This window comes from Amblyomma maculatum, chromosome 6 (genome assembly GCF_055883805.1).
Source record: "Amblyomma maculatum isolate TAMU_Amacu chromosome 6, ASM5588380v1, whole genome shotgun sequence".
NCBI classification, from domain to species: Eukaryota; Metazoa; Arthropoda; class Arachnida; order Ixodida; family Ixodidae; genus Amblyomma; species Amblyomma maculatum.
The window spans coordinates 85134602-85147967 of NC_139349.1; the positions used below are offsets into that span (position 1 = coordinate 85134602).

The 13366-nt window shown below is 44.7% G+C and overlaps 1 protein-coding gene across 2 annotated transcripts in view; it reads right to left on the reverse strand.

The window, feature by feature from the left end:
• The window catches only part of rsh (Rap GTPase activating protein radish), a 204137-nt gene that overhangs the window by 57884 nt on the left and 132887 nt on the right, over positions 1–13366 (reverse strand). For both annotated transcript variants that reach the window (XM_084605637.1, XM_084605636.1), the window contains exons 6-7: positions 3302–3441; positions 40–204 (exon numbers count right to left, since the gene is read on the reverse strand). In XM_084605637.1, the coding sequence (XP_084461763.1) occupies positions 40–204; positions 3302–3441 (305 nt within the window). The remainder of the gene's footprint in view (positions 1–39; positions 205–3301; positions 3442–13366) is intronic.

The window sequence follows — 13366 nt, forward strand, 5'->3', positions numbered from 1 at the left end:
AAGCATAGTCAGTCGGGAAGAGATAAGCGGAACAGTTACCTCGTAGACGGTGTGCGATCCGGGCGGCTTGTTGGGTGATGCTCGAACAACAATGAACACGTGCAGAAAGTGCGACTTGATGCAGGCCGGAGAAAAGAGTGTGTTGTCCGCCTCCAGGAACACCACGCACACGATGTCGTTGCCGATGTGGCGCTTCTTCTGAAGCTGCGCGCGTGAGAAGGTCACGTTGCTTGATTTGAGCAAAGCAGACTTCGATAGAGCAATCAAAACAGTAATGCAAGCCAACTCCCAGTCTTTACTCTTACTCGAAACAAGGAAGTGAGAGCGATAACTGTAATCTGCACTTTCCCCTCTCTCCTTCCTTTCCCCCTCAGATGATGTACAGTAAAGCGCACAAAATGGGGAGACCTCTCAACAAGTTGTTAGTAGGTGTACGATATCTATATATGCAACAAATGTGAGATATACGTACGCGGACAGAACATGGCTAAGGATTTTCGGAATTAATAAAAAACAAAAAAAGTTTCTTTCATTGTTGCAGCAGGTCCACTATGACTACTCAGATTCGACGGACATTGTTCCCTGCAGAAACTACCTGTACCACGGCACAAGCAAATTCAGAAATATTCTCCTACAATTTTAGTGCTGAAATATATAAGTGCTAATTTGTTATGAAAACACCTCTTGAAATATACATCGTTGTAATTTGCGTGAAAATCGATGCACGACTATATTGACGTTTTTTTTGTTCGAAGGATGATTTCTCGATAATAATCGTATCGTGAGTTAATTTGCTTTACTTTATTACTGCGAATTGTTAATTGTTATCTGCCTCTTCTTTTGGGTTTGGGTATAAAAAGACCATTTCAAGAGATTAACTCCACTTTCGCTTACAATCGCTCCTGAAGCAAGTTCTTCTTGAGTTCTTCTTTGCAAGAGTTACTTTAAAATACATCTTTAATATGAAACCTGGATGACGCACAAGAACAGCCATGATTCTCCCTTATACACAAGCAATAACGTGCTAGACAAATTTTTCTACCACCGGAAAAACGACATAACAGTAATATTGTTAGCGGATATTGGGACAAGTACCCCGTTTAATGACACTTTTTTTTCCCCCTTTTTGTGCCCTTCTATCATTGTTTTCATTCTGGCGGCCCCTATGATGCCGGAAGTGCGGCGCTTCACTGAGCATTGGGGTCACGTCTCGACGGTCCCTCTTCGCTGGTTTGTTTTGTTCCGCAGCCGCTAGAGCAGCGCATGTCTTTGTGCTTTTGTTCTCCTAGCCACAGCGAGCCAGTGCTACGAAAAGCGGCACCGACGCTAAACCTAGCGAACCGTGATTATCGCTCCCACAGGTTAGCCAGATGAAGAAAAAAGTGCCCCAGCCTTCTGAAACAAAAAATATATACGAAAAATATATATATGTCAATACGCACTATGCCAGGAGCTGAAGACAGCGTAAAAACGCCACAGCCATCACTGAGAAAAAATGCGACGGCAACGATACGCAGAGAGGATCGCCCCACGAGCTTTCCACAATGCAGAATACCGTTCCCAAAGGAAGATTTGTTTACAATTTATAAAAGGAGAGACTGGAAGGCGCTTCAGAAAGGGCGTAAAAGTTCACCGCTCCCGATAAGTACAGCTTCATTGTTTTTCTCTTTCGTGGCCTGGCTTATAATGAACCAAAAAGAGATAAATATAAGGTGAACCTATTCCTCCCTGAGTTCCAAGTGGAGGTAAATTGTCGGGCTGCTCTGTCTCAAGGGGGCTGTATTGTGTCACACATGCATACGTGCATGACGGGAGTCAACACTTACCAAAGAAGAGATAGGGGATATTTGTCCTGATCAATGTGAACTACTAAAGTAAACGTTGAGATAACTGACTAGACGGTAGAAGAAACAACCGCATACCGCTGTGGAGATCCTAACCTACTACCTCCGGATTTCGCCTTTGGTGCCCTACTAACTGAGCTACGGTGACAAATGTGCGGTCTTCAAATTTCTTATGCATAACCTGTTCTTGAAAGCGTTCACCAACCCCCCTCTCGTCCACAGCAGGGGAGATGCGGAACGTTCTACGATATAGCGTGTGTCCCGTCCGACAACCCATAGTTGCCAGAATCGCGGCCATCATCAGGCCAATCAGCAAAAAAAAAAAGACATATAGTAAAATGAGAGGCTGTGGCACTCAAAGTGTGTTCAAGATGCCAGCTACCATTTTTAGCTTCCGACAAAACATTTGATTCGAAATTTATAACGTGATCGTACTGATGTGTTTATACTTGATAAATATTATGCCAGATAGATTTGAGAACAAGTTCTTGTCAGCACTATTTAAGCCACTCCACAGAAGAAGCTGCAATAGAAGTGAAGGAATGACAAAAAAAGACTAATTAACAAGCTATGGTGTCTAGCAAATTAAATGTGCATTAATATGACCTAAAAATAACGCACCATCACGCATGCTCGAGGAAGCACACACTACCGCTTTTTTAGACTGTGAGCTCTAATCTTCGCACTGCAACTTTGAACTCCCAAAGTTAATTAATCACTTGAGCGTTTGACCTAGAGCCGAGAGACGCCGTAAAGGAGGGCTCCGGAAGTACCAACCCCTGAGTTTCTTTAACGTGCGCTGACCAGGGGACAAGGGGCGGAAAAGTATGTGTGTGTGTGTGTGTGTGGGGGGGGGGGGGGGGAATGGGGCTAAGAACTGCTTCGCCGGTGCTTGGTTGCTTAGTCTCCCTATGGATTATGTGCATGCCAGTCCAAATGCGTCAACACTTCGGCGCAGGCGTCAGGCTGATTAGCTATGCTTAACAGGACCTACGCTCGGATAATTGGTTTAACTATAGTTAAACCCCCGCAATTTTTTCAATGCAAACAATTGCGGTGTGGCAGATGCGCACGAATTGCTCAAGCATGGCATAGACATGAGAGTAAGATAGCTTTTGTCTATTTTTTTTACAATGTTCCGACTTTTAGCGAAGTAGCCCAATAGATGGTTTTGCGATGCACGAACGGATGAAACCATCACTCCCGCCTCAATGATTTCGCGTAACTTTGCAAACGCGCTTATTGACGATACAGAATGCATGTTGGGCAATGCTCATCAGGAAAACCATCTTCCTTTTCTGTGGCACTGTTACGAAGTTCATTGTCTCCAGGAAGCTCCTCCACGCACTGATACTGACATGACGCAACAGCACACATCTGTCTGTGCGTTCTTTAGGGTAAAATGTAGCAAAATGAGGAGAAATGAAACAGCGTGAAACGAGGAGCGAGACTGGTACCTTCTGCGGGTCGTGCTCCTCGTGCGGAAGCATGGTCGAGACGTGGAACATGATCTCGATGCTCTTCCAGGCAGTGTACACAGACTCGGTGCCGGTCAGGTCGTGGACGGTGTCCAGGCCTCCTTTGTACTTGTCAAAACCTGCGGCGAAAACGCCATGCCTTAGCATTGCCAAAGGCCAGGCACGCGTACAACGTAGTGAAGAGAGGAGCGAGGGACCTCTTATGGCCCATGTTGCGTCCAGCACAGCCACATTCTCCTCTCCCCCACCGTTCAACACAAACATTTACTGTGAGCTCCTCTCGTTATACAGTTATGACTACTTTCCCAGCTTGTGCGGATATTTTTTCCAGTATTTACTTTTACTGCTTTTGCTTGCCTGTAATCTTCGACAGTGGACCAAATTAACAACCTTGTCGGGTTCCCTGCCACATCCTATAGCTTGCTCTCTGCCAACAAAGTTGACTATCCCTCTCTTTCTTTTAAGTTGTGTGTGTTTATTTGCGACCTTCTTTAATTTTTATCCTGCGTACTTCTTCGCCCTTACCACTTTTGTAGATATGCATAGCATACAGCAAGCCTCATGTCTAGTGCAGGCTGTGTGACTTTCATTTCGTCAACTGTATACCAGAGGAAAGGAAAGTAGCCTTTGTCAAAAATCTTTGAAGTTATAAAATTCGATTCTATCGTAGTTTCATTTGTCAGTTAGAATATGATGGAGCGGCTTAATCGCACTACCCAGAATCTTTGTGAGCAAATGCGGGGTGTTAGGAATGGGCTTGTTTCTTTGAGTTGACCAATCCGTTAATTGCACTCGTTTTCTGTGATCGTGGAAGTCCTCGAAGCATAGCAGCAAGCTACTCAAGCAGCGGTCTTTGAACAGGTATTATTTTAGCAACTACAAATTAGCCAAGTTTTTTTTTTCACTGATATCAGGGAACACAATTTCTCTTCGCAGCAGTGCGCGTAAGTTGCTGAGGCTGTTGTGAATGTCGTCAGTTTTCAAATCGGAACGACTGCTTTCCGGGCTATGGCTAAACTGGCTCCGAAATGAAAGACAGTCATATGTCCTGACATCGGCACAAAAAAAAAAGAAAAAAAGAAAAATGAAGTTTCCTTTTTTTATGCACTATTTATCGGATGACATGCGACAGACGGTTAACCGGTTTTACAGCAGAGCATTCAGCTGAATGTCTGGACTCGTTCGCAGTAGCACACGTGGCCACAAGAACACAGACCGAGACGTTATGAAACACGATTCATTAGAGAGATTTAGCTTACCGTGATCCGCGATCCGCCACCGGGACCCTCTACCGCGCGTGGAAGGGGCGCACAAGCTGACTGGTCCCGACGCGGCAGGTAAATGTGCCGACATCCAATATATGGCGCCATCTATCGGCGTCTAAGGGGCCTGCGCTTGCGCAGTGGAACGCGTGGTGGCTGATCATAGTAGCGGATCAGGTATCAGAGTAAACTAAAACGCTCTATTGGTATCAGACAGCGCTTCTTTCACAAGTGTTAGCGAGAAGCTTAGTTACTTATAATTTTATCAAATTTCCTCTATACGCATGTATCCTGGTACTTTCTCAGTTAGATGCAGGAATGAAATAAACATTGTTCTCTTGTGCGAGCTACGTATCCATAGCGATGTTACTTGATGTCCGCTGCAGACCAGCAGAGAAAATACTAGCGGAAAATTTTGTTAATTCGGCACCCGTCAAAAGGAAAAGGCTGTAAATTCGAGCTAGCTGCGCAGTCCCGGACCACGCCCATGAAAGTTTATGGCGTCGGACGCTGATTGATTCGCATACTGGAAGCGTTGCACACTGTCAATCGTGTGAGTGGCCACGTCGAAGTGCGACCCAATTGCATGGAACTACGGTGCCCGCCCAAATCAGGCGTGCACGCTACGGCAGGCGCGACGATGCTCGGAAGCCTCTGTTGCCGAGATGCACGGCAAAAAGCATAGTTTCAGCTTGTAGTCTGTAATTTTCATACTATTCCTGCGCTTGCGTAGGTCAGGCACATAAATAAATCTGTCCATTGAGTGGATAAACATAAGAATAACGATGTGTGGGTGCGTAAGTGCATCACAATCGGGCCCTCTGCGCGTTGCATGCGAATTAGTTCTGCACCCGCTCAGTAGCTCTTTCCTTCGACCACGCACGGTATGTGGCATTTCCAGAAGACATTAAAAAAATTGAGAAGGGGGGGGGGGGGGTGGGGGGGTGGGAGGGTACGAATTTGCGCTTGGGCAGATGTCATACATCTTTTGGAGTGTGCACAGAATGCGAAGCACAATACGCACTGAACTGAACGGCACGAGCCGCATGGCAGAATCGTTTAACCAGCGTGGAAGAAACAGAGTCCATTTTCATTGGTTCCCAAGAACTCCTTCTCTCTTTCCTTACCCCGGAGACATTTTAAGTTATAAGATTATTCGTTAGTTCCAGGAGCCCATTCTGTTATAGCCGCGTACGAGAACCTGGCCGTTTTCTCGTTACCATGATTCACACATTGCTTGTGAATCACTGGTATTAATGTTATGGAAATCGGCATAAGCAAGGCCGCACTGCATCTTCCATATGAGAAAGTGTAGGTATAATAAAAACAGGCATAGGCAGACAATGGGCACACTCAAGCGTACCTGCTTCTATGTATTCTCAATTTCCTTCGAGACAAATGTGCCAAGGATTGTAAGCATCTATTGAATGAATCCACTTTAAAACGAACTGCAAGATCCGCTTCCTGATTATCATAAATGCGTCAAGCTCCGCGAGCTGGGTCACTGCGCTCTTGAATGGTAGTGAGCTAAAGGAATGACGTAAGAAAACTTGGACTACCGATGTCATACCTTGCAGTTATCGGCTGGCGCAGCAAGACCGTCAGAGTCCTGTTTTATTATCACGGTAAACTCCTGAAATCGACAGGACATGCTGCCACCAGTGTTCAGGAGACGTTTAGGCTATGCTGCTGATCATTTCGCACGTGGTCACTTTCAAAAGCATCACTCCAAGCATGAAAGAGAGCATGCCACTGAACTGCCAGGTCCGGCTGCTGTAAACTTGCTTTTGAAACGTTTTATTTCCTGCATCAAAGAGGGCGCGAGCCGCTGAAGATAGTGAACGCCAATCTCAGTTGGTCAGCAACTCCAGTCCGGGCCGCCCAAGTGACAGCCGTCTCGAGCGCACGGTGGGCCAGGGCCTTTTGGGTCCCGACCGACGAGCACCCGATGAGGAACGCTTCCCAAGCCTCTTCGGGGGAGGGGGGTGGGAGGAAAGTTAGGACTAGACTGGCATGTTCACGCTATGTAGGATAAAAATCAACGACTCCCTTCACAGTGCGGGCATTCGGGTTTCACGTTTGGGTCGTAGCGAGCAGCCTGAGACGACACCAGGAAAGTGTTGGTCTACAGCTGTCGGAAAACGCGTTCGTCGGCCTTCGACAGACCATTCGCCGGAGGTGGGTACCGTTAATACCGAGCTTTGCAGTCGTCAATAATACATCTCGCTGAATCTCGCGGACACATCTCGCAGACACGAGATATTCACCATGAGCCTCGAAACGTTTTCGCCTTAATAAAGCACCGCTTGCTAAAAACACGCGCATTTACCCGCAAGTAAGTTGGCTTACGTGGAATACAATCGTTCTGTTTCTTTTGAAGAGCCTGATGTGTTCTTTCCTGATAACCTGCACTAGCAATGCCAGTTTCGACGCCCTTTATCAAATTGATAAAAATTTAAACCTCTATACAGACAATGAACAGGGATTGATGCTTCTTTATACTTTTCCCTCTTTTCGAACTGGTCTTATGTTTCTAATTAGTATACATTTATGCCATAGAGTCACCAGTATAGAGAAAAAGCGAAGGTTAAAAAAAAGAAAAGGGTAGGTGCAACTTTAGAACTCAATCGCTCCAAGAAAGCACGCAACTATGCTTAATTAAACGAAGTTTCAAATGACTGACATGTTGTGTCATCACAGTTGAAAACTTCCAACCACAGGCAACTGCTGCACTGTGCCCTCCGAGATTAAGAGCTTCGCGAAAAAGCGGCAGCATGGCGCGTCCACCCGAAAATAGCCGGAGTTTCGCGTATCTCATTTTGTTCACTTCTGCTGATGTGATGCCAGTATAAAACAAATAACGTTGGAAACGAAATCAGCGATTACCTTTGAGAAATACGTGGAACCCAATGCGGCCTAGATCCCTACGGAACAGCCCGTGCGCCTCAAGCGAAATGTCATTTCATTCGAAGTTCGACGAAGAATTCGCGACTTCTCTGAAACGCGCCGATTGCAGCAGACTGTCATCATACTCTGATCGTTATATCTTTGACTGCCATTTTGTTCTTCTTCTATCTAGCACTGATAGTACTTGCTCTTGACGTTTGACGAAGCGAGAGGAATTCCCCGATGTTTCAGCGAGTCCAGAAGGACGTGCACAAATAGAATGTCCAATACAAGTCTCGCTCCGACTTTAATCACGATTTCGCAGTGTGACTATCGCCTAGTCGGAATTCAATTCTCATAAAATGCGGCTGCTGCTCGATTGTAATCTCAAGAGATCGGCGTTTCAGTCAAGTACGGTGAAATACATCCGTGCGAAGAGATTAGGGAAAACGTGATACAAAGGCGTAACAACGTTCTTCTGGCGTCGAAACCAGCCCCATTGCATACTGAGTAGTCTACGCTAGAGGAGAAACAAAATACTGAACGAAAAAAGCGCAGTTAATTCCCCTATTGGTGAAAACACGGTGGATATGCACGTATTCCAAACAAAGCTTTACAACGAAGCAGTATGAGATTGGCCATATTTCTGGTGCTTTGAAAAGGCGTCCCTGTTACTTGGTATTCGTGAAGCCTTTGTAGTGAAACCTGAAGGGAAACAGGGCAGCATGCGCGTCCACGGAACCTCGGCCCCACACAAAGTGGAAAATTTTGTTATACCTAAGCGGTCATAAAACACCATTGGAGGGAAGAGCCCTCCAGCAAAATTCCTTGTATGCACTCATTGCCAGCTAAGATAAATCAATCGTGAACGAGCACTTTGTTTTTCCAGCCGCCCTCGCCTTGTCTCTCATTTCTTTCACGAGGAGGTTTCGCTAACATGCCGCGAAATAAGCCTCTCGAAGTGCAATTTTTCTACCTCCGCCTCCTTAGGGGGAAGTGCAGCGCCGACTCTGCAGTACCACGTCATTGCTTGCAGGCGCCTGTTTTGCCCACCAAGGCGCTGACACCGATAACTACATAGGCCGCGAGAGGCGTGAAAAAAAGTGCGTCTCCTCGATACAAGCGAAAGCGCGAGGCGATCGCTTTCGGACCTGTGTCGTTGGTCTGCGTGAGCGTCAAGGCGCCGCACAGAAACTCTACAACCTCTCTCCCATTCCTCCAGGAGGCGGCGGCCCTCCTCCCTACTTTATCATGTGAGCAGCTGGCCTCTACACCTCCTGCCATCTCTGTGTTTGCAGGTCGTTTCAGACCATCTCAGGGTACTTCAGAGGACACACCTCTCAAGGGTGCCATGACGGCAGAAACTTCACAGGTACAGACAGTAGCTTTTTGGAGAAAAAGTACTGTACTGGTGACGGACTAAAATACATATTTTCTCAAATTCGGAAAAACAATTCCTCTAGCCCCTTTCATTGATACGACGTGCGTAGGATTCTTCAACGTTTATTAGGACAAACTATTTTCCAGCCCAGTAGATTTGTTACTCAACTATAAGGCTTCCGACAACAGACTGATACTATACATATTACAGTAAAGTCAACTTTATTATTGCGAAAGCGTTAAATGGCTATGTAATTACGGTAAAGTCAAGTTTATTAACCCGAAATCATTAGATGGCCATGTTCGCGAAAAGGTGTCCACAAAATGTCATCAGCTGATGACGTCCTCCGTCACGTGACATTGTGAGACATTAATGATGAGTAATTGTCATAGTCCCGAGTCATATGACATTGCTATCAGTGACGTATCCAGCCAATCAGAATGCTGTGTCAAACTGTTCCCTGAATGGCGCGAGTCACCCACGTCTGATAACTAGAGTGATATGCGGGTTTTAAAATAGTTCTAGAGCATTTCGTATTACGTCAGATAGTACACGTGATATCCGGTTTATATAATGGGTGGCTTCCGCTTTGGGGCCAGTCATCCCCCAGCATTCGACGCGAGAGCACGTCGATCTGTCCCCGCGTTGTTGAACGTCGTGCTGAACGTCGTGCTGAACGTCGTGTTGAACGTCGTGCTGAACGTCGTGCTGAACGTCGTTTCTGTCAGCGCCCGGTAGTGCGGCTGTTGTCGCGCGACTCACGGTATGGACGGAGAATCTGTTTTATGGTCAGAGTACTTCTTTTCGTCGGATGCTAAAGACGTCCCAGTAATGGAAGATGTGGATCTGTCGCTTTTACCACGTGATTACGAGGAACTTTGTCTGTGAAGGGAAGTGAAAGTGAGTAAAGAAAGTTGCAAGCAATAAATAAAAGTTTCGTTGAAAACAACAAATGTATCTTTTATGTTTCCAAAAAAATAACACATCGTTGAGCATCGGAGGTCGTAGAGTGGAGGTCGGATCTTAACGGAGAGGTTTAGTGGATGCAGAAGTCGTCGATTAGGAGTCAACGACGTCGGGGTCATTGGCAGTTTCTGCAATGATCTCTAAGCTTTCTTTTTTTTATATCTTCAATCGTGACTTCATAGCTCGGAAGGTCTTCACCTCGAAAAGAGAGCGGACAAGAGAAGTATGATTAATTTGAAGCACATTTTAGATAACGTCGCGAGCCCGAAGGAACAGTGTACATCAAACTATTGTGTTAAATCTCTCGTTGCTTCAGATCTTCGAAGTAACTGCGTCCCCCAAGCAACAGTGCAGTCAGTATATTTTACGATCACTTGTGCGTCTGTTACCGCCAGCTTCTGACGGCGCACATTTAACAAAAGCGAGCTTTATAAGCCACTAAGAACACTGCTTTATTGCGCGAAAGATAGAGGGGGGGGGCACCGCTTAGCCAGAATAAAGGCGAAATTGCGCTCCTTCGATGCTCATTAGGGCGGAAGTAACGGCGTTTTATGGGCGGCAAAATAACCTCTTACGGGACCTGTTTGTCTAATGCAGTAACTTTAGCTTTTTTTTTTACTATTTCGAGGTGTGCAGATTTAGTATGCAAGAGGAATTTCAGAGGGGTACCTTTTTACGGCACAAATTCCACTTAAAGATTTCGCCTGTCTTTCGAAGAAGAATTAGCACATTACTTATAAAAGTTCTAAGCTCCTCTTACTACAAGAGAAAAAGGTAACATAAGGACAGGTGCCCTCCTAAAAGACGGCTGTCGCCAGAAAACACGGTAATTTAATATGCTTTACTAACCACCAATGTTAGTCATAACCGCCAAGGTCAAATAAAAAGCCAACCAGCTCGAAAGTTCGCCTTGTTGGCGCAGATGGAATGCCGATATATTTAGGCAACTTATTCAGTGGGCCACTGTTCTCTGAAACTGTAACCACAGACTTAAAATTTTCTTTCTCTGCGATATTATGCTGGTTGAAGGCGGCCTTGCTTTTGTCTGGCAAATGCACGCACGAGGTGGTTTAAATTATCCGGAGCCCTCCACCACGGGGTCCTTCATAGCCTGAGTCGGTTTGAGACGTTAAATCCGCAGAACCAAACCAGACTTTTGAACAAAGAATTAGCCGTTTTTCATTGACACGTTTGAATTTTGGGCACTGCATGTATTTATTACCTCGGAATTCTTTTTTTTTTTCATTTAAGATTGAAGCAGTCTTTACCTCTGTTATATTTCTGTGCCTAGCTATTAGGGCGAGGGGGGGGGGCACCTTTTTTCACTGGGCAGACCTGCCTTTATTGTTTACAACGAGATCATCTTACTCATTGGCATTACTCTTCAGTTTTTTTTTTTTATGTTTCATCATCATGTTTTCTTTTTTCTAGCTTTCCAATGAATTTTGAAACTATGTAATTCTTTATGTCTTCAGAAATCACAATTGATACGTGTTCAGTGCTGGCTTACATATCACCGCTCTTGGAGGCTGTGTGCTGATTTGAGTCGAGCATGTATTTGCCTTATAGGTTCTCTCTTTAATCGCTCTCGCTGGCATAAATGCGGTTGCCTACTAAGAAATAAAAACAAACCTGGGAAAAGCTGTTTGTACATGCACTTTGCGTCTCTTTGCTTGTCCCTATCTTATAGGTGCAAGTATCCGCCTGTTAAGCTCTCTTTAGAGTTTTTTTTCTTTTTCTGAAGCTACAATTATGAATGGCAAGCATGGTGTATGACAAATGCGTCATGGGAGAGCGTGGACGAACTCGAGACAGCGTTACTTAGAACAAGTTGTATTTTAACACGAGTAGTCTAACTTTCACTAAACAAAGTAAATGTGAAAATCGGGAACTTTCACCGCGGGCACCATGCTAGAATATACACGCACAAGCGGCACAAAAGCACTCAGACTAGACGATAAAGTGAGCCGAGTCGTACAGGCGCAAGCTGTCTGCCATTTGCGCGGCGCCTTGATAACTGGCCGCTATCCTCGGCTTCTGTTCGCAATTCATTTTTCCAAGGAAGGCCCCACTTTATTATGACGAAACTTCGAATCAATGCAATTTGCTCTTTGTGGAATCGACAGAGTATTTGCAGAAGGCGTATACGGTGTCGCAACCGCACTTTAATGCTGCAAGCACACTCGAACTGAGCAAACTGTAATGTCGCACGTCGAACAGAAGAACAAAAAGCTTCGGCATCACTTGGAAAGGAGCCAGAACTTTGTGTCATGGCCATCGTAGTCCAGCCATGCTCTTCTCAGCACTTTCAATCAAATTTGGTGTGCTTATAATATAACGCTCGGAAGAGCCTTCTTTGTTCCTCTGTTATTTTCTTCTAAAAAGCAATAGCCGTCAGCGAAGTGCTAGGATTTGCTTTCGTTCTTAGGAAACTCGGAAGGCTCATTTAGCGACTGCACAAAGGGGTAAAGGTTTGATTACTTTCTGAGAAACGCAGTTAAGTGGAATATGTCCAACAAAAAATGATATATATATATCATTTTTGTTGGACATATATATATATATTTATTTATTATTTTTTGTTGGACATCTTCCACTTAACTGCGTTTCTCAGATTATATATATATATATATATATATATATATATATATATATATATATATATATATATATATATATATATATATATATATAATATAATATGGTGGCGAGAAAAAAATACCAAGCAAGCGTTCACACCCTGTCCCGCATCCAATTACTGGAAAAAGGAGGAGGTGGTTTCCTGGTACGACACCGAAATTCAAATTGGTGACGGCAAAATTTATTCTGCTAGAAGAAAAAAAAAAAAAAACACTGAGCGCAGTGCACATGCATGGATTTCAATTTTCTTTTTTAACCTCTCAGAAGGCCAATCGGGGTTAGAAATGTGTGCCGAGACGCCGGCGAGCTTCAACGCTTTGTGTTCTTCCTTTTCCGTGAACCAATTTATTATTATTATTATTATTATTATTATTATTATTATTATTATCATTATTATTATTATTATTATTACTATTATCTTGACATCTATCTATCGAATTTTGAAAGTGTTCGAGTCTCGAGTTCAGACATACCGCTGACTCGCTGTGACAAATTTCACCCTCCGCTTCTAGTTACTACTTATGTCTCTGCCTCACCTTCTACTAATTCAGATCGGGTGAGGAATTCGCCCCGTTTCGCGTATGCAAGTGGTGATTATGTCGGTCTTTTCAATTTCTTCTCTTCCGCCGACTGGTCCCTTTTAAATGACATTAATGATTCAGATGGACAAGTCAGTCGCTTTACAGAAATAGTTCTTGATGGTATGCGTCGGTACATACCTTTGCATACTCCTACGCGTAGGAAGTTCCCTTCATGGTTTTCAAGGGAACTAATAACGGCGTTAAAACTCAAGGAACGGGCCCATCGTAAAGCGAAACGCCCTGGGTTTCACAATTAGGCAGATGAGTTTCGCCGTGTGCGTTCTCTTTGCAAACGCTTATACAAGCGGGACTACGACTCCTATCTTGA